Here is a 21,797-nt window from a genome sequence, read left to right as displayed (position 1 = left end):
ACCCCAAACTTTTGAACGGAAGTGTAGGTGCATATGATATCAGATTTAACTAATGGAGCTAGTGAGCTGAAGAGAGGTTGTGATAATAATTGATTGCTTTTCAATTAGATTATGAGTGCAGTGTCAGCCTGAAACTTTCTGTCATGGCATATGCTATCTGATCCAACACCTTCTCAAAAACGTTCTCTTTGTGTAGCCACCCATTCACATGATGCCCAATGTAATACATACATTCAGTATTTCCATATATTGTGCTACCACATAGTTGAGCGGGACTGTTGACGGCATGTAGCTTAGTGATTTTAAGAGCTTTGGGCCAGTAACCGAAAGGTCGCTGGTTCGAGTCCCTGTGTCGACTAGGTGAAACATCTGTCTGTGCCCTTGAGCAAAGCTCCTGTAAGTCGCTCAGGATAAGAGCGTTTGCTAAATGACTCAAATGTAAAGGTTGTAACTCACTGAATGCACTCAACCACTTTTTAACATGATCATTTATAACCCAAATAATGTTGTTCTTTCTGGTATTGGAAGTCAGTATTTGCATTATATAAAAGTTGTATCTACACTACATTCTATAAACATTACAGAATGTTCTCATGGAGTTGTAATGAACTGAATGTCAGTGGATAAATGAAGGCTTTGGACACAGCTATAGTAATAGAACCGTAGCCAGGAGACTGGTCCATCTGGGACCAAAGTCTGGAGGACCTCGCAGTGTGTGGTGAAGTTCGGGGTAACATGTTGCACAATTGGAGTCTTTACAAAACAAGAACCATGGAAACCAAAGGGTTAGGGTGTAATTTGTCACTGTCACGTCAGTAGATCTAGTTACATCTGTATGGACACAGAGGAGTGTGGGGGAAATATGGCTATAGCTTTATACAGTATGATAATCCTCCTCGTTGCTTAAATCTATCCATGTGAGTTTAGACCGAGATCCCAGAGAGTGTTGAAATAATGCTGAAATTGACATTTATCCTCTGGCCCTTGGAGATATTCTCATTTTAATCCGTTCTGATATAGTGTCTGATGGTTTTAGGAAATGTATGTCTATCCCCCAAAAGCCACCCTATTCCTTACACATAGTGCACTACTTTTGACCAGAGGTCAATGGGCCCATGGTGAAAAGTAGTGCACTATATAGGGAATAGGGTGCCTTATACGGTGCCTTTTGGGACGTCTCTCTCTATGCATTGATTTGACACACATACTTATTGGCGGACATCTTTTCCCAATGTCTCTCCCATAGCTCAATGCTTAGTGCTTAGCTCTGTGCTCCCCAGCAGCCCAGTTAACTTCACCGGCACCCCCTCCACCAATCTAGACACTAGAGGCGTCGCCATAGAAACAGCATGAGCTTGCACTCTGACATTTGGCTCCACTGCAATATTTATGTGAGCTGTGTAAAAGACCCTCCAGAAAATGTCCGGGACATCGTCAGGTCAAGTTACCTACATTTGAATGTGTATAGGTTTTTGGAAAAGCTATCAGGTCTTGCCACCCATTTTAATATTCAATGTCATCTCAGGGAATTAAAGTGACAGTATGCATTTTCCTGTGCCAACGTTGCACTTGTCTTGTTTTCAATGGCTGAAGGGAGAATTCATTATAGAGAGGGTTATAATTCACACACGTTTTTACAAACAAATAACTAGTATTTATGTGTACTAGTCAAAGTAACCTTTAATCCATCTTTCAATGATGCAGATTTAAAATATACCTTACCCTAACATGTTAGATGGTTTATTTAATTTAGGGTGTCTTCAATTATATTGTCTCTCTCTTCCCTCAACCAGGTTACCTTCAAAATGGTACCCAGTGGACCAGATCCACTTTCTCTTTTCTCTAGAGCCGCGTATGGGGCTTCAAAACATACAGTAAACGAACCATATCTAGACTACGTGATCCACAGTGTTGATAAGGTGGCTCTGATACAGCATTGAACAACCTGAGATTTAACACCATTATTCTCTTCCCAAAGTCAGTCATCATGTATAGGGTGGCAGGTAGCCTAATGGTTAAGAACATTGGGTTAGTAACCGAAAGGTCACTGGTTTGAATCCGTAACCCGGCTAAGTGAAAAATCTGCCGATGTGCCCTTGGCCAAGGCACTTAACCCTAATTGCTCCTGTAAGTCGCTCTGGATAAGAGTTTCTGCTAAATGACTCAATTGTAGATATATGAAAATACAGCTTACTTTCTATTCTCACTTTTAACTCCATTGTCTCTGTCATGAAATCAAAACTAGGACTGTAATTACACAGTAATGATAATACTGATTGTGGTGGTGTGATGGCTTATTCTGCTCCCACTCTGTTACAGTGACATTGTGAGTGTCAGTTATTACAGTGGCATGTTTGGTATGAGCATGTCATGCAGGGTTATATGTGACCGTGAGCCAAGCTGAGATGAGGGACAGGTCGAGGTCCTCTCTGACGTCACGACAACGGATGCCTTTAGGAGTTGGCTCGTAGTCGAGGAGAAGGAACTTAGCAACCAGGTTGTTCTTAGGAATCATCTGGCAGATGAGCTGTAAAGAGGAGCAGCACACCTCTAACTTTCGATCATCCTTAGTTCGATGATCAACGATGCAAGTTCATTGCCACTTTGGAGAAGAATAACTGCAAGGCCATTACATGTAAAAGGAAGGCCCAATATTGTTGGCCATAGTGATGATCTATTTCGATCATCCTTAGTAGGTAAAAAACTTGTTGAATCAAAGTTGTTTCCACGTCATTTAAATAAAAATGATGGACATTGATGTTCATTGCCAAAACTTTGGTAAGAGTCTGTTTGTGATAACTGCAAGACAGCCATTACATGCACAAAAGGAAGGCCAAAACCACCCTTATTGTCATTGGCCAAAATAGTTTGATGATCAAATATTTACCTTTTACATGGAAAGGTTGCTTTAACTGGGACATATATTTGAGTTATTCTTGAGAACATCCAAAGTATCACTCCATTTGTGATTTGAATGTTTGCATGTCTGAATGTCATTGAACAAATGTGTTTATTGACAGTGTGAAACCCCAGCTGATGAGGCTTAGCTGTTTCTCGTGTTAGTACAGCCTATTGATCCAAGCCCTTGGGGTGTTCCGACCATCAGGACAAACAGGTCTGCTCATTCTGCCTCACTGGTCACAGATGTCAGTTCATCTCTAGTTTTGTTACATTTGGTTGAGTTGTCAACTTTGAATTCAACTCAACAAAATAATTCACAATGTCATCTGATCTCAGAAACCAGCCCTTACATTGATGACTTAAAAAACAGCTTTGTATTATTCAATTTCATCACATGACATTTTGGCTCTTGAAAGTGTTTCAATGGCCACTCTGCCACTGACAAGGTCCTCTGTTGCTGGAACTTGCATCATTGAGATGCAGCAGTTTGTTCTTATCTCTTTTTTCAGTGACATTATACAACCACAGGACAAGCTGTTGCTGGCTTGTAGATGCAGCAGTTTGTTCTTATCATTCAGTGACATTATAGGACAAGCAGAGTTAAACATAGCTGGCTGACATGGCCTGATCAAGACAAGCTGGAAGGGTGGAGCGCTTGGGCCTGTCCCGTTCACTTGTTGTTGTTGTTGTTTGAATTGGCCCCGGCATTCAGTCTGCTTCCAAATGCCCGGGCCCCCACCCCATAGCATCCTCTCAGACAGACAGGCAGAAGGATGAACAGGCAGAAAAACAGAATAGACAGGCAGGCAGACAGACAGACAGACAGGCAGGCAGACAGACAGACAGGCAGACAGGCAGGCAGACAGACAGACAGGCAGACAGGCAGGCAGACAGACAGACAGACAGACAGACAGACAGGCAGGCAGGCAGGCAGACAGACACCCCCCTCTCAACTTACCCTGAGACAGTGGTTTTAGATGTTACCACCAAGCCTACCTTTAGTTCTGACAAACCTGGAATTTAAAGGGCTTCAAAATTTTAATCCTCTTTTCTCTTTGCACAAAGTCACTTGTCCCTGTCATATCCTCACATGGTCTCTCCAATAATTGCTATGCGGATTAGAGGTCGACCGATTAACCGGAATTTCAAGTTTTCATAACAATCGGAAATCTGTATTTTTGGGCGCCGATTTGCGGATTTTTTTATATATATTTTTGTATACCTTTATTTAACTAGGCAAGTCAGTTAAGAACACATTCTTATTTTCAATGACGGCCTAGGAACGGTGTGTTAACTGCCTTGTTCAGGGGCAGAACGACAGATTTTCACCTTGTCAGCTCGGGGGATCCATTCTTGCAACCTTACAGTTAACGAGTCCAACGCAATAACGATTTGCCTGCCTCTCTCGTTGCACTCCACAAGGAGACTGCCTGTTACGCGAATGCAGTAAGCCAAGGTAAGTTGCTAGCTAACATTAAACTTATCTTATAAAAAACAATCAATCATAATCACTATTTAACTACACATGGTTGATGATATTACTAGATATTATCTAGCGTGTCCTGCGTTGCATATAATCTGACTGAGCATACAAGTATCTAAGTATCTGACTGAGCGGTGGTAGGCAGAAGCAGACGCGTAAACATTAATTCAAACAGCACTTTCGTGCGCTTTGACAGCAGCTCTTCATTGTTTTGACAGCAGCTCTTCATTGTGCGTCAAGCATTGCGCTGTTTATGACTTCAAGCTTATCAACTCCCGAGATGAGGCTTGTGTAACCGAAGTGAAATGGCTAGCTAGTTAGCGTGCGCTAATTGTCGTTGTGTTGCTGGTTCGAGCCCAGGGAGGAGCGAGGAGAGGGACGGAAGCTATACTGTTACACTGGCAATACTAAAGTGCCTATTAGAACATCCAATAAATCAAATCAAATCAAATTTATTTATATAGCCCTTCATACATCAGCTGATATCTCAAAGTGCTGTACAGAAACCCAGCCTAAAATAGTCAAAGGTTAATGAAATACAAATGGTATAGAGGGAAATAGTCCTATAATTCCTATAATAACTACAACCTAAAACTTCTTACCTGGGAATATTGAAGACTCATGTTAAAAGGAACCACCAGCTTTCATATGTTCTCATGTTCTGAGCAAGGAACTGAAACGTTAGCTTCTTACATAGCATATAATGCACTTTTACTTTCTTCTCCAACACTTTGTTTTTGCATTATTTTAACCAAATTGAACATGTTTCATTATTTACTTGAGGCTAAATTGATTTTATTGATGTATTATATTAAGTTAAAATAAGTGTTCATTCAGTATTGTTGTAATTGTCATTATTACAAATAAAAATAAATAAAACCGGCCGATTTAATCGGTATCAGCTTTTTTGGTCCTCCAATAATCGGTATCAGTATCAGCGCTGAAAAATCATAATCGGTCGATTATGGCAGACATCTCAGCTTGAATGTCGGCTCACCACTTCATGGCCAACCTCAACAAAACGGAGCTGCTCTTCCTCTCAGGAATGCCCGAGCATTCCATTCCGCCACTCAGCCCAGTCAAAGCTCTTCTCTGTCTTGGGACCCCAATAGAGGAACAACCTTCCCCCTAAAGTCAGGACAGTGTGGCGTCAAGGGGAACTGGCCATCTTCCGGAAACGTCTGAAACCCTACCTCTCTGAAGAGTATCTTAAATAACTCTCACACCCCCCGCTTCAAAAAAGGGCACTTTTCCTACTACCACTGACTTTGATGATAAATACTTTCTTTAGGGAAAATGTACTTGATGTACTTGTGATGTGTTGTTGTCTCATCAAGCTATCTTAAGATGAATGCACTAATTGTACGTCGTTCTGGATAAGAGCGTCTGCCAAATGACTAAAAAGTTTTTTTTTTTTTAAATCGGCCAAGAAATTAAACCAATGACTTCTTTACTTTGCAGACATTGTAGGCTACTTATTAAGGGTGAAGAAACTCCCCAGGAGGATTGTACATTCCTGCTTGTTGATGCTTGACTCTTGTTTAGATTACCCAATTGAAGATGTCCAAACATGACATTTAGTACTCGAAAGTGAAGTAATGTGTGTTTCTGTAACCTTTGTAAGCATCGAAGGAGAAATTGAAAGATAATTTATCTTCCGGGAATTTCAACAAAAGTGAACTTGAGGGGGAGGTTTCACTCTTTGGGTATCTCCCTGAGGTTTGTTATGTGATTATTAATGTTACTTATTGTCTGTCTGTTCTCTTTCAGCTGCTCGGTGTGGCCTTCCTGGGCATTGGACTATGGGCCTGGAATGAGAAGGTGAGTGAGACTGGGTAACATAAGAACCCTGTAAGAACATACAATGATGTCTAATATACTTTTATTTATTTTATTTAACCTTTATTTAACTAGGTAAGTCAGTTAAGAACAAATTTTTATTTACAATGACTGCCTACCAAAAGGACTCCTGTGAGGGCGGGAGCGGGGATTAAAAATAAAAATAAAATATAGGACAAAACACACATCACGACAAGAGACAACACTACATAAAGAGAGACCTAAGACAACAACGCAGCATGGTAGCAACACCAACATGACAACAACATGAAGCAGCACAACATGGTACCAGCACAAAACAGAGTACAAACATTATTGGGTACAGACAACAGCACAAAGGGCAAGAAAGGTATAGGCAACAATACATCACGCAAAGCAGCCACAACTGTCACTAAGAGTGTCCATGATTGAGTCTTTGAATGAAGAGATTGAGATATACATGTACTGTACCAGTCAAAAGTTTGGACACACCTACTCATTACAGGGTTTTTCTTTATTTTTTACTATTTTCTACATTGTAGAATAATAGTGAAGACATCAACACTATGAAATAACACATATGGAATCATGTAGTAACCAAAAAAGTGTTAAACAAATCAAAATATATTTTATATTTGAGATTCTTCTAAGTAGCCACCCTCTGCCTTGATGACACTCTTTGCATTCTCTCAACCAGCTTCATGAGGTAGTCACCTGGAATGCATTTAAATTAACAGGTGTCTTGTTAAAAGTTAATTTTCAGAATGTCTTTCCTTAATGCGTTTGAGCCAATAAGTTGTGTTGTGACATGGTAGGGGTGGTATACGGCCCTATTTGGTAAAAGACCATTTACATATTATGGCAAGAACAGCTCAAATAAGCAAAAAGAGTAACGACAGTCCATCATTACTTTAAGACATGAAGTTCAGTCAAAATTTCAAGAACTTTGAAAGTTTCTTCAAGTGCAGTCGCAAAAACCATCAAGCGCTATGATGAAACTGGCTCTCATGAGGACCGCCACAGGAAAGGAAGACCAAGAATTACCTCCGCTGCAGAAGATAAGCACCTCAGATTGCAGCTCAAATAAATGCTTCACAAAGTAACAGACACATCTCAACATCAACTGTTCAGAGGAGACTGCGTGATTTTTAAATTTATTTTTTATTTCACCTTTATTTAAACAAGTAGACAAGTTGAGAACAAGTTCTCATTTACAATTGCGACCTGGCCAAGATAAAAGCAAAGCAGTTCGACACATACAACGACACAGAGTTAAACATGGAGTAAAACAAACATACAGTCAATAATACAGTAGAAACAAGTCTATATACGATGTGAGCAAATGATAAGGGAGGTAAAGGCAAAAACAGGCCATGGTGGCAAAGTAAATAGAATATAGCAAGTAAAACACTGGAATGGTAGATTTGCAGTGGAAGAATGTGCAAAGTAGAAATAAAAATAATGGGGTGCAAAGGAGCAAAATAAATAAATAAAATAAAATAAATACAGTAGGGAAAGAGGTAGTTGTTTGGGCTAAATTATAGGTGGGTTGTGTACAGGTGCAGTAATCTGTGAGCTGCTCTGACAGCTGGTGCTTAAAGCTAGTGAGGGAGATACGTGTTTCCAGTTTCAGAGATTTTTGTAGTTCGTTCCAGTCATTGGCAGCAGAGAACTGGAAGGAGAGGCGGCCAAAGAAAGAATTGGTTTTGGGGGTGACCAGAGAGATATACCTGCTGGAGCGCGTGCTACAGGTGGGTGATGCTATGGTGACCAGCGAGCTGAGATAAGGGGGGACTTTACCTAGCAGGGTCTTGTATATGACATGGAGCCAGTGGGTTTGGCGACGAGTATGAAGCGAGGGCCAGCCAACGAGAGCGTACAGGTTGCAATGGTGGGTAGTATATGGGGCTTTGGTGACAAAACGGATGGCACTGTGATAGACTGCATCCAATTTGTTGAGTAGGGTATTGGAGGCTATTTTGTAAATGACATCGTCGAGGATTGGTAGGATGGACAGTTTTACAAGGGTATGTTTGGCAGCATGAGTGAAGGATGCTTTGTTGCGAAATAGGAAGCCAATTCTAGATTTAACTTTGGATTGGAGATGTTTGATGTGAGCCTGGAAGGAGAGTTTACAGTCTAACCAGACACCTAGGTATTTGTAGTTGTCCACGTATTCTAAGTCAGAGCCGTCCAGAGTAGTGATGTTGTATTTACTTGTATTTAAGAGCAATTGGAGGCCACGGAAGGAGAGTTGTATGGCATTAAAGCTTGCCTGGAGGGTTGTTAACACAGTGTCCAAAGAAGGGCCACAAGTATACAGAATGGTGTCGTCTTCGTAGAGGTGGATCAGAGACTCACCAGCAGCAAGAGCGACATCATTGATGTATACAGAGAAGAGAGTCGGTCCAAGAATTGAACCCTGTGGCACCCCCATAGAGACTGCCAGAGGTCCGGTCAGCAGACCATCCGATTTGACACACTGAACTCTATCAGAGAAGTAGTTGGGGAACCAGGCGAGGCAATCATTTGAGAAACCAAGGCTGTCGAGTCTGCCAATGAGGATGTGGTGATTGACAGAGTCGAAAGCCTTGGCCAGATCAATGAATACGGCTGCACAATAATGTTTCTTATCGATGGCGGTTAAGATATTGTTTAGGACCTTGAGCGTGGCTGAAGTGCACCCATGACCAGCTCTGAAACCAGATTGCATATCAGAGAGGGTATGGTGAGATTCGAAATGGTCGGTAATTTGTTTGTTGACTTGGCTTTCGAAGACCTTAGAAAGGCAGGGTAGGATAGATATAGGTCTGTAGCAGTTTGGGTCAAGAGTGTCCCCCCCTTTGAAGAGGGGGATGACCGCAGCTTCTTTCCAATCTTTGGGAATCTCAGACACGAAAGAGAGGTTGAACAGGCTAGTAATAGGGGTGGCAACAATTTCCGCAGATAATTTTAGAAAGAAAGGGTCCAGATTGTCTAGCCCAGCTGATTTGTAGGGGTCCAGATTTTGCAGCTCTTTCAGAACATCAGCTGACAGGATTTGGGAGAAGGAGAAATGGGGAAGGCTTGGGCGAGTTGCTGTGGGGGGTGCAGTGCTGTTGACCGGGGTAGGGGTAGCCAGGTGGAAAGCATGGCCAGCCGTAGAAAAATGCTTATTGAAATTCTCAGTTATAGTGGATTTGTCAGTGGTGACAGTGTTTCCTATCTTCAGTGCGGTGGGCAGCTGGGAGGAGGTGTTCTTATTCTAGCCTTGGCTTTTCTAACTGCCTGTGTATAATGGTTTCTAGCTTCCCTGAAAAGCTGCATATCACGGGGGCTGTTCGATGCTAATGCAGAACGCCATAGGATGTTTTTGTGTTGGTTAAGGGCAGTCAGGTCTGGGGAGAACCAAGGGCTATATCTGTTCCTGGTTCTATATTTTTCTTGAATCGGGCATGCTTATTTAAGATGGTTAGGAAGGCATTTAAAAATAAATAATCAGGCCTTCATGGTTGAATTGCTGCAAAGAAACCAATACTAAAGGACACCAATAATAAGAAGAGACTTGCTTGGGCCAAGAATCACGAGCAATAGACGTTAGACCGGTGGAAATATGAGATTTCCAAATATGAGATTTTTGGTTCCAACCGCCGTGTCTTTGTGAGACGCACAGTAAGTGAGCGGATGATCTCTACATGTGTGGTTCCCACCATGAAGCATGGAGGAGGAGGTGTGTTGGTGTCGGGGTGCTTTTCTGGTGACACTGTCAGTGTCACTTAAACAGCATGGCTACCACAGCATTCTGCAGTGATACGCCATCCCATCTGCTTTGCTCTTAGTGGGACTATCATTTGTTTTTCAACAGGACAATGACCCAATACACCTCCAGGCTGTGTAAGGGCTATCTGACCAAGAAGGAGAGTGATGGAGTGCTGCATCAGTTGACCTGGCCTCCACAATCACCTGACCTCAACCCAATTGAGATGATTTGGGATGAGTTGGACTTCGGAATGAAGGAAAAGCAGCCGACAAGTGCTCAGCATATGTGTAAACTCCTTCAAGACTGTTGGAAAAGCCTTCCTCCTGAAGCTGGTTGAGAGAATGCCAAGCTGTCATCAAGGCAAAGGGTGGCTACTTTGAAGAATCTAAAATATATTTTGATTTGTTTAACAATTTGGTTACTACATGATTCCATATGTGTTATTTCATAGTTTCACTGTTATTCTACAATGTAGAAAATAATACAAAAGAAAGAAAAACCCTTGAATGGGTAGGTGTGTCCGAACTTTGGACTGGTACTGTATATTACACAAAGAAATCATACCATAAGAAGAACAATATACAGTAAGAAAAGAACATACCCAGCTAGCACATAACGTTCTGAGAACCGTATCTCTTAGAGTTTGGTGAGATAGTGGTTGTGATATGGATATTCTCCATACAACCTTCCCACAGCATTCTAGGAATGGTGCAGTGTAGTTCCTTGGTTTTGGAACATTCTCAGCACATTTAAGGAAATGTAAAGTTATTTTCTTGGTATTACATGACTTTAACAGAACGTTTACTAAAAGTTCAAACATGGTTACGTTTAATGTAACGTTTGGTAGTTCAGAGGATGTTAATGAACAACGTTCTTCTGTGGGAATTTCAATACATCAGCATAACGTTTCCTACAGGTCTCCTCATGGTTCCATTTAAAGTAATGTTCTCACATTTTTCAGAGAACCTTAAGAAACAACGTTCTTCTGTGGGAATTTCAGTAGTTCAACATAACGTTCTAAGAATGTTAGTTAAAAATATATTTAATAAATATCTAATTGGATCCCGCAAGCTTGTGCTTGACTCTTTTATTTTATTTAACTAGGCAAGTCCGTTAAGAACAAATTCTTATTTACAATGACGGCCTAGGGAACACTGCCTTGTTCAGGGGTAGAACAACAGATTTTTACCTTGTCAGCTCCTTTCGGTTACTGGCCCAACACTAACCACTAGGCTACCTGCCGCCCCCACATATACACTACCTTCCCCACATATACACTACCTTCACCACATATACACTACCTTCCCCACATATACACTACCTTCCCCACATATACACTACCTTCCCCACATATACACTACCTTCCCCCCACTACCTTCACCACATATACACTACCTTCACCACATATACACTACCTTCACCACATATACACTACCTTCACCACATATACACTACCTTCCCCACATATACACTACCTTCCCCACATATACACTACCTTCACCACATATACACTACCTTCCCCACATATACACTACCTTCCCCACATATACACTACCTTCCCCACATATATACTACCTTCACCACATATACACTACCTTCAGAAAGAATTCACACCCCTTGACTCTTTCCACATTTGGTTGTGTTACAGCATGACTTTAAAAGGGTTCAATTAAGATTTTGTTTTACCGGCCTACACACAATACCCCATAATGTCAAAGTGGACTAATTTGGGTTTGGTGGATGCCAGGAGAAGGCAACCTGCCCAAATGCATAGTGTCAAGTGTAAAGTTTGGTGGAGGATGAATGAATAATCGTGAGGGGCTGTTTTTCATGATTCTGGCAAGGTCCCTTAGTTCCAGTGATGGGAAATCTTATAGCGTACAATGACATTCTAGACGATTCTGTGCTTCCAACTTTGTGGCAACAGTTTGGGGAAGTTTCCTGTTTCAGCATGACAATGCCCCTGTGCACAAAGCGAGGTCTGTACAGAAATGGTTTGTCGAGATCGGTGTGGAAGAACTTGACTGGCCTGCACAGAGCCCTGACCTCAACCCCATCAAGCACCTTTGGGATGAATTGGTACACCAACTGCAAGCCAGGCCTAATCAACCAACATCAGTGCCCGACCTCACTAATGCTCTTGTGGCTGAATGGAAGCAAGTCCCCGCAGAAATGTTCATCTAGTGGAAAGCTTTCCCAGAAGAGTGGAGGCTGTTATAGTAGCAAAGAGGGGAAAGACTCCATATTAATGCCCATGATTTTGTAATGAGATGTTCGACGAGCAGGTGTCCACATAGTGTATATATTACACAAATAAATAATCAAATAAGTACAATAGATAATCAGTATTTTCCCTGGACCGCCTTTGTGTCTGGAAGAGTGGCAAAGCATACAATTCTTACTGTGCTCACTGTTAACACGTCTGTCTGTCTCTGTCTCTGTCTGTCTCTGTGTCTGCCTCTCTAGGGTGTTCTCTCCAACATCTCGTCCATCACAGACCTGGGGGGCTTTGACCCCGTCTGGCTCTTCTTGGTGACGGGAGGGGTCATGTTCATCCTGGGCTTTGCCGGTTGCATCGGAGCGCTGAGGGAAAACACCTTCCTGCTCAAGTTTGTACGTCCACAACTCTCTCACTCCCACTCGGCTCGCCCCTTAGACATGGACATGAACAAATATATGAATATACACTCCCCTCTGTATTTATTTAATTTGGCTCTATACTCCAGCATTTGGGATTTGAGATCAAATCTTTCATATGAGATGACAGTAAAGAATGTAAACCATTTATTTGAGGGTATTTTCATACATATATGTTTTTACCGTTTAGAAATTAAAGGACTTTATGTACGTAGTCTCTCTACTTATAGTGTATTAAAGTAGTCAAAAGTTTAGTATTTGGTTCCATAGTCCTAGCACACATTGACTACATCAAACTTGTGACTGCAAACTTGTTGGATGCATTTGCAGTTTGTTTTGCTTGTGATTCGGATTATGTTGTGCCCAATAGGAACTGAATGGTGAATAATATATTGGGTCATTTTGGAGTCACAAACTAAAAGTTTTAGCTTCACTGTCGAACTAAATACAGAGGGGAGTGTCTATGTATTTCTCCATGAAAAGCTCTAAATAATACCTATGCATTATTAGGCTTATCATTAGATGTCTTTATAGTCATCATTGACTCCACTTTGAACTCTCACTCCCTCCCCAGTTTCCTGGACTCAAATTAAGCTTATTCTTGGACTGTCCCACTCTGTATAGTCCATGATGAGTAGGCTTACTCTGAATCTGGGAGACCAGTCCTCCATGTCCCCTCTATGACATGTCAGAATTACAGCTGATTAATCAGGTGTGTTAGTGCTGGGTTAGAACACAAATATACACCCCTGGATCCCCCAGGAATGGAGTGAGAAACACTGGACTTTGGGGCTTAATCATAGCTTTGTTCTATGTTTGCTCACATGCTCCCCCCCTCCCCCCCATTCTGTTCCAGTTTTCTGTGTTCCTGGGGATCATCTTCTTCCTGGAGCTGACAGCTGGAGTGTTGGCCTTCACCTTCAAGGACTGGATCAAGGACCAGCTCAACTTCTTCATCAATAACAACATCCGGGCATACCGTGACGACATCGACCTCCAGAACCTTATAGACTTCACTCAGGAATATGTACGCATTTGAAAATCAGTGTGAATGTGTGTCAGAGGATGCTGGTGGGAGGAGCTATAGGAGAATGGGCTCATTGTAATGGCTGTAATGGAATACATGGAACTGAGTCAAGCATGAGGTTTCCAAATGTTTGATGTGTTTTATACTGTTCCATTTATTTCATGGAGCTCTGGTTTGAGTGAGGTGAAGAGTTGGTAGGTTGCGGGGGTAGGAGCAGGTGTGCGAGTGAGCAGGAGAGAGCCTGGTAGCCCCACTCACAGGCATGGGAGGGAATAGGCCCAACTACTAGGGAGCCAGAGCCAGCCAATCAGAATACGTTTTTCCCCACAGACAGAAATACTCCTCAGTTTCATCAGCTGTGCTTGTGGCTGGTCTCAGACTACCCTGCAGGTGAAGAAGCCAGATGTAGAGGTCCTGGGCTGGCGTGGTTTGATGTGGTCTGCATTTGTGAGGCCAGTTGGAATGATGTTGGAGGTGGTTTATGGTAGAGAAATTAACATTCAATTATCTGGAAACAGCTCTGGTGGACATTCCTGCAGTCAGCATGTCAATTGCACGCTCCTTCAAAACTTGACATCTGTGGCATTGTGTTGTGTGACAAAACGGCACATTTTAGACTGGCCTTTTGTTCCCCAGCACAAGGTGCACCTGTGTACTGATCATGCTGTTGTCATGGGAATTCTACACATGGGACACTCAAAGTTTATATTAAATTAATCATTGTTTATTAAGATTCAAGAGTTTTCTAGGCTCTCCCAAGTGTCATTGGTTTTGAACAAGATCTTAATGAAAAAGACAATCAGCTGCCAAACTGATAACAGCTTTGCTCACCTCACCCTCCAAGAGTTCTTTGTAGAACTTGACGTAGGCACTACTGTGGTGGCGGAGACTGCATCACGTTTGGTAAGCTTAATCCTGAGGTGTGAAAGGCTACACAGTGTACATATCCGCTTGATTGGCATCCTTTTCCATGCCTATATTTCCAGCAGTGATAAATGGTCACAGTGTTTTCATTTTCTTGTTACAAGACGAGGCTCGCCAGAGAAGACCACAACGGTAAGTTGTTCTGCATTTGGCTGACACAGGAGGCGATCAGAGTACTTTGTGGATCCCAAGGTCGTAAAGACATCAAGCTAACCGTTTCTGGGTGGAGATGTGACAAACCAGAGTATCAGTGCTCTAACCTGAGACGGGTAAAAGAGGACTGCAACTCTCTCATCACACTTGATACAAGGGGGAACAATCACAGAGCAGCTAAATGAGTGCAGGTGTTCACAATGGTGGTGTTCATATTTGATTGACTTTGGCAATGAGGTGGCGGAGTATGGCTGCCGCGAGGAAGGCTCATAGTTAAGACCGGAATGGAATACATGGAACAGTATCAACCACATGGAAACAGGATGTGACAGAATCATGCGTTTGATGCCTTTCCATCATTCCATTCCAGCTATTACAATGCGCTCCTCCTCCAATTTAGTGGCATCAGCCACCACTGGCACTAAATTGAAATCTCCGCCCACCTTGGGCACTGCAACCAAAACAAACTGTGGCATCCATAGGTTAAGTTACTGAAATCGAGATTGCCTTTTTTAAACACTTCAATGACCTCCAGTAGATATTTCAGTAGAGGGCAAGTCCTTGAGGGCTCAAGTGTCTACTGGGATTTGCTACTCTTGAATCTAATCAATGGGCTCACTAGATTGTTGTGAAACTGCAGTTACTCCCATTGCTGTACTTAGGTTGTGTGTCAAATTAATAACGTTGTACATGCTTCATAATTGATCCCTATATTTGTTCCAGATTGTTTGAAATGTGTTTGGAAAATGTTTTATTGCTCTGTGTGTAAAAGGGCATGAAATTCTCAAGACAAATCATAGTCTTAAGCACCTATGACCTAAATGTGACAACAACAAAAAAACATTTATGTTTAAAACTTTTCGTTATGGAAATGGATTTATACAGACAAAATGTGAAAGAGAGGGGGGGGAAGGGAGATAAACAGTGGAAAGCTAATGACAGTGTTCAATACAATTTACCCCAGCACTAGCTAAACCCTGTTTCCTTATTGGGCTGCTAATCACCTCGTAAAATTATTATTATGTGCTAAAGCTATTAAGCCTACCCTTCTTGTGAGATTACCATTTTAGAGTTATGCTGAATTACTTGCAGTGCAATACAGTAGTTTTGCAACAGCATGATGTGTAATGAAATATGATATACTGTAATACATGATTCATAACATCTACATTTAAGTTGTTTTGCTTCACTTAAGAATGTGTCTTAAAATCGTCACTCAAGTTTCTTATATTGTTAATGTAAATGATTTGATATGCTTTAGCCCAAATTTGTATTGAATTCACAAGGGCTTTCTTGAGTAGAATCTCCTCTCTGGCGCTGGATTGGTCTAAAGTCAGTTTCTCTATTCAGTAGCAGGCCTTTGTTATTGTAGCCAACTGGTTGGCAGAGACACTTGTGGCGACTCTGACCATATGACTCCCAGATCGTATTCCATCTGAGCCTCTATTCACAAAGCAACTCAGTTGGAATGCTGATCTAGGATCAGTTCACCCCTTTTGTTATTCATTAGGGTCTGAAAGCACTCCTGAGACACTGTGAATACGGGCCTTGTTGTCAAGCCTTCCCCAATCTCTGTTGGTCACACTCCACCCACACTGATGCTGTGTGAGACGAGAGAGGAATTCACTACAAAGTTATCCCCTCTAAACATTGGACCTCTTTTTGTTTTGATCATGTATGATGCCGCTGCAGAAGAGGTGTGTGTGTGCGCGTGCGAATGCATGTGTTGTGGGGTAAAATAATTATCCTGATCTCAATGGGACTTCCTGGATAATTAAAGGTTAAATAAAAAGGTTAAAAAAAACATGGATTCTTTATTGACGTTCTCTTCTTCTCTGTTTTCTTCTCCTTAGTGGGATTGTTGCGGCGCGTTCGGAGCGGACGACTGGAACCTCAACATCTATTTTAACTGCACGGACACCAACCCCAGCCGGGAGAAATGTGGAGTCCCCTTCTCCTGCTGCACCAAGGACCCTGCGGCAAGGAACTCTCACAGGGGCTAGGGAGGGTTGGTCAGAGACATGGGTCATGGGGTTTCGGCTAATCAAGTCTTAGATTTTAAAGTGAAAATTACAAACTTCAGAAGCCTTTTTAAACCTCAACTAGGCTACAAGTTTGCATTTGCTACTGTGCAGGAAAATTCTCTGCAACAAAAGAGTGGTCAAATTAAGATCCTACGTTGAAATGAATGAGTACTATAGTCGCTGAAAATACAGATTTACATGGTTTTCCATTATTTGGTTTGCCCCGATGACAGTATCTATGAGAGGGCAAAACTCATTTCTCAGACTGGCACCAAGGTTAAGGGCACCAACACACTGGGATTTTGTGTCCCGAGAATGTTGGATGGAGCTAACACTTAATTGGGAGTTGCCGGGCTAAATGACAACGAATGATGATTGTCCGACAAAAAACAGTCCATCTTTTGAACAGGAAATGGTCATGTGTGTCAGTGGTATTATCAGTGGTGGTCAGGGTTATGATGACAGTTGACATCTGCTTTTTTTGATAACACTTCTATTTCTCTTCATTAGGAGGATGTGATAAACACGCAGTGTGGCTATGACGTACGAGCCAAAACTGTAAGTGCTGTTCCATTTCTCTCTGTCCATCTACCTCTTTCCTTCTACACTTTTCCTTGATATAGTGACCTTTATTATTATGGAATCTAAGAGATACTCAGAATATACAAAGTCATATTATATTATAAAGGGTTATATGATGAATGATCACATATGGTTGTATAATGATGTATATGTTTGGTTTTCATGCCATTTGCAGGCTAAAGAGCTCCCTCTAATAAACATGTTACTGTCCCTTGTTGTAGGACGTAGAGCAGAAGACCTACATCCATGTGAAAGGCTGTGTGCCACAGTTTGAGAAGTGGCTACAGGACAACCTGACGCTAGTGGCTGGGATCTTCATAGGAGTTGCGTTGTTACAGGTGAGAGAAGCGTTTCTTTGACTCCTTTTAGCCTAGTGTACAAACAGGGCTAGCTACTCTCCGACTCAGAACACTAACTTGTCTCATCAGGGTGACAAGGTGTTGAAGGCGTTCCACAGGGATGCTTTCCAGTGTTGACTCCAATGCTTCTCACAGTTGTGTCAAGTTGGCTGGATGTCCTTTGTGTGGTGGACCATTCTTGATACGCACGGGAAACTGTTGAGCGTGAAAAACCCAGTAGCGTTGCAGTTCTTGGCATAAACCGGTGCGCCTGGCACCTACTACCATAACCTGTTCAAAGGCACTGAAATCTTTTGTCTTGTTCATTCACCCTCTGAATGGCACACATACACAATCCATGTCTCAATTGTCTCAAGGTTTAAAAATCCTTCTTTAACCAGTCTCTTCCTCTTTATCTACACTGATTGAAGTGGATTAAACGAGCAGAAATTCAGAGCAGAGAAGCTTGCATGTGACTCAGTCACTGGTTACTATGGCTGACCATGTAAAACAACACATTTCACTGCACCTATCTGGCATATGTGACAATATAAACACGTATACACTGAATAAAAAATATAAACGCAACATGTAGTGATGGTAAATTGTTTCATGAGCTGAAATAAAAGCTCCCAGACATTTTCCATACACACAAAAAGCATATTTCTCTCAAATTTTGTGCCCAAATTTGTTTACATCCCTGTTAGTGAGCATTTATTCTTAGCCAAGATGATCCATCCACCTCACAGATGTGGCATATGAGGAAGCTGATTAAACAGCACGATCATTACACAGCTGCACCTTGTCCTGGGGACAATAAAAGGCTGCTTTAAAACTTGCAGTTTTGTTACGCAACACAATGCCACAGATGTTTTGAGGGAGCGTGCAATTGGCATGCTGACTGCTGAATGTCCACCAGAGCTGTTGCCAGATAATGTAATGTTCATTTCTCTACCATAAGCCGACCCAAACGTACATTTTAGAGAATTTGGTAGTACTAACCGGCCTCACAACCACAGACCTCGTGTAACCACGCCAGCCCAGGACCTCCACATCCGGCTTCTTCACCTGCGGGATCATCTGAGACCAGCCACCCGGACAGCTGATGAAAATGTGGGTCTGAACAACTGTCAGAAACTGTCTCAGGGAAGCTCATCTGCGTGCTTGTTTGTCCTCACCAGGGTCTTGATCTGAGAATTTAATGTTAATTTCTCTACCAATGTCGTTTTTGAGAATTTGGCAATAAGTCCAACCAGCCTCACAACCTCAGACCACGTGTATGGTGTTGTGTGGGTGAGCGGTTTGCTGATGTCAACATTGTGAACAGAGTGACCCATGGTGGGGTTATGGTATGGGCAGGCATACGCTGCCAACAAATACAATTGCATTTTATCAATGGCAATTTGAATGCACAGACATACCGTGACAAGATCCTAAAGCCCATTGTTGTGCCATTCATCCGTCGCCATCACCTCAGGTTTCAGTATGATAATGTTGCAAGGATCTGTACACAACTCTTGGAAGCTGAAAATGTCCGAGTTCTTCCATGGCCTCCCTACTCACCAGACATGTCACCCATTGAGCATGTTTGGGATGCTCTGGATCAACAGGTACGACAGCATCTTCCAGTTCCTGCCAATATCCAGCAACTTCGCAGAGCCATTGATAAGAAATGGGACGACATTCCACCAGCCACGATCAACTCTATGGGAAGGAGATATGTCGCGCTGCATAAGGCAAATGTTGGTCACACCAGATACTGACTGGTTTTCTGATCCACGCCCCTACCTTTTTAAGGAATCTGTGACCAACAGATGCATATCTGTATTCCCAGTCGTAAAATCCATAGATTAGTGCCTAATACATTTATTTAAATTGACTGATTTCCTTATATGAACTGTAACAGTCAAATCTTTGAAATAAATTGTTGCATGTTGTGTTTATGTTCAGTGTGTGTGTATATATATATATATATATATATATATATATATATTTTTTTTATGTTAATGAAAACATGATTTAATTACAAAAGACATCACATTCATAATTCTCTTTCTTTCTTTTACAGATATTTGGAATATGCTTGGCACAAAACTTAGTTAGTGACATCGAAGCTGTGAGAGCAAGCTGGTGAGGAAATATAAAATACTTCAAATTAACGTCTCAAGTTAATTCTATCACATCTGATGTGTTTCCTCATTCCCTACCACTTTTTATTAACTAGGTTCATTATTGATTGACACTTCGTAGGATAGGCTTTAACAGCATGGAAAATCAATCACTGAATCAAAGGTTCTAAATGGTGTTTTGTTTGATAGTGTGTCATCATGTGGACCAAAAGGGAATTTGAAATCACATTTTCAAAACCAGACAGTATTTTAGAAAAGGTTCTTCATTATATTTGGCATAGAATAAAGTAAGAAGATATTGCGCCGTATGTATCAAGCTGCTGTAAAAGAAACAATGGTGGAATTGAACTCCTCAAAATGAAAAGTTCAACAGTATTGATGTTTGTAACCACTAAATCTGCATTTTACAAGGTTCTTAATAGTTTTTGGCTACATATCAACCTAGATAGATCCAGAATATGCTGAGTAAAACTTTTATAAAAACTTTTATTTGTACTTTGACTTTGCTCTGCTTCCTAACTTAACCTATTAGTTTGACAGTCATTTGGCGAAGGTTCTACGCCCTGCTCCTTCCAGCTGGCCGCTCAGCTAGGAGACAGGAGCACAGCACCCCCTGTCCACATTACTATCCCATCCCCTCTGCCACACCATTGTCATGCCAACTCACCTCACACTTCATTTTTCATCCCCCATACTTTGTCAGGATGCCCCCGCCCTCTCTCTCCATGCACCGACCCCTGCCTCACTCTGGAAAAAAAGGGTCTGCATACTACGCATGAGGAACGTACTCGCGAGCGTGCGTATGAACTGTAGCCGGTGGGTGTTGTTGTTTTCCTCCGTATAACCTGTAGCCGGTGGGTGTTGTTGTTGTCCTCCGTATGACCTGTAGCCGGTAGAGGTTGTTGTCCTCCGTATGACCTGTAGCCGGTGGGTGTTGTTGTTGTTGTCCTCTGTATGACCTGTAGCCGGTGGGTGTTGTTGTCCTCTGTATGACCTGTAGCCGGTGGGTGTTGTTGTTGTCCTCTGTATGACCTGTAGCCGGTGGGTGTTGTTGTCCTCTGTATGACCTGTAGCCGGTGGGTGTTGTTGTCCTCTGTATGACCTGTAGCCGGTGGGTGTTGTTGTCCTCTGTATGACCTGTAGCCGGTGGGTGTTGTTGTTGTTGTCCTCTGTATGACCTGTAGCCGGTGGGTGTTGTTGTCCTCTGTATGAACTGTAGCCGGTGGGTGTTGTTGTCCTCTGTATGATCTGTAGCCGGTGGGTGTTGTTGTCCTCTGTATGACCTGTAGCCGGTGGGTGTTGGTTGTTGTCCTCTGTATGACCTGTAGCCGGTGGGTGTTGTTGTTGTTGTCCTCTGTATGACCTGTAGCCGGTGGGTGTTGTTGTCCTCTGTATGACCTGTAGCCGGTGGGTGTTGTTGTCCTCTGTATGACCTGTAGCCGGTAGAGGTTGTTGTCCTCTGTATGACCTGTAGCCGGTGGGTGTTGTTGTTGTTGTCCTCTGTATGACCTGTAGCCGGTGGGTGTTGTTGTCCTCTGTATGACCTGTAGCCGGTGGGGTGTTGTTGTCCTCTGTAGAGGTTGTTGACCTGTATGACCGGTGGGGGTGTTGTTGTCCTCTGTATGACCTGTAGCCGGTGGGTGTTGTTGTTGTTGTCCTCTGTATGAACTGTAGCCGGTGGGGTGTTGTTGTTGTCCTCTGTATGAACTGTAGCCGGTGGGTGTTGTTGTCCTCTGTATGACCTGTAGCCGGTGGGTGTTGTTGTCCTCTGTATGAACTGTAGCCGGTGGGTGTTGTTGTCCTCTGTATGAACTGTAGCCGGTGGGTGTTGTTGTCCTCTGTATGACCTGTAGCCGGTGGGTGTTGTTGTCCTCCGTATGAACTGTAGCCGGTGGGTGTTGTTGTCCTCTGTATGACCTGTAGCCGGTGGGTGTTGTTGTCCTCTGTATGAACTGTAGCCGGTGGGTGTTGTTGTCCTCTGTATGACCTGTAGCCGGTGGGTGTTGTTGTCCTCCGTATGACCTGTAGCCGGGGGGTGTTGT

At 42.5% G+C, this 21,797-nt stretch overlaps 1 protein-coding gene across 2 annotated transcripts in view; it reads left to right on the top strand.

The window, feature by feature from the left end:
- Nucleotides 1-21,797, top strand: part of LOC115133581 (tetraspanin-5-like) — a 30,053-nt gene that overhangs the window by 4,664 nt on the left and 3,592 nt on the right. The window contains exons 2-9 of one of the 2 annotated variants that reach the window (XM_029666984.2): nt 6,155-6,205; nt 12,408-12,554; nt 13,435-13,605; nt 16,536-16,661; nt 17,217-17,264; nt 17,510-17,626; nt 19,695-19,756; nt 20,459-20,571. In XM_029666984.2, the coding sequence (XP_029522844.1) occupies nt 6,155-6,205; nt 12,408-12,554; nt 13,435-13,605; nt 16,536-16,661; nt 17,217-17,264; nt 17,510-17,626; nt 19,695-19,756; nt 20,459-20,534 (798 nt within the window). In that variant the 3' untranslated portion in view covers nt 20,535-20,571. The remainder of the gene's footprint in view (nt 1-6,154; nt 6,206-12,407; nt 12,555-13,434; nt 13,606-16,535; nt 16,662-17,216; nt 17,265-17,509; nt 17,627-19,694; nt 19,757-20,458; nt 20,572-21,797) is intronic. The other variant, XM_029666985.2, reaches the window with a different exon arrangement.

Source organism: Oncorhynchus nerka, linkage group LG8 (assembly GCF_034236695.1).
Source record: "Oncorhynchus nerka isolate Pitt River linkage group LG8, Oner_Uvic_2.0, whole genome shotgun sequence".
Classification (NCBI taxonomy): domain Eukaryota; kingdom Metazoa; phylum Chordata; class Actinopteri; order Salmoniformes; family Salmonidae; genus Oncorhynchus; species Oncorhynchus nerka.
Note: the sequence above shows the minus strand (reverse complement) of the source record. Positions and strands in the feature narration are given on the sequence as shown.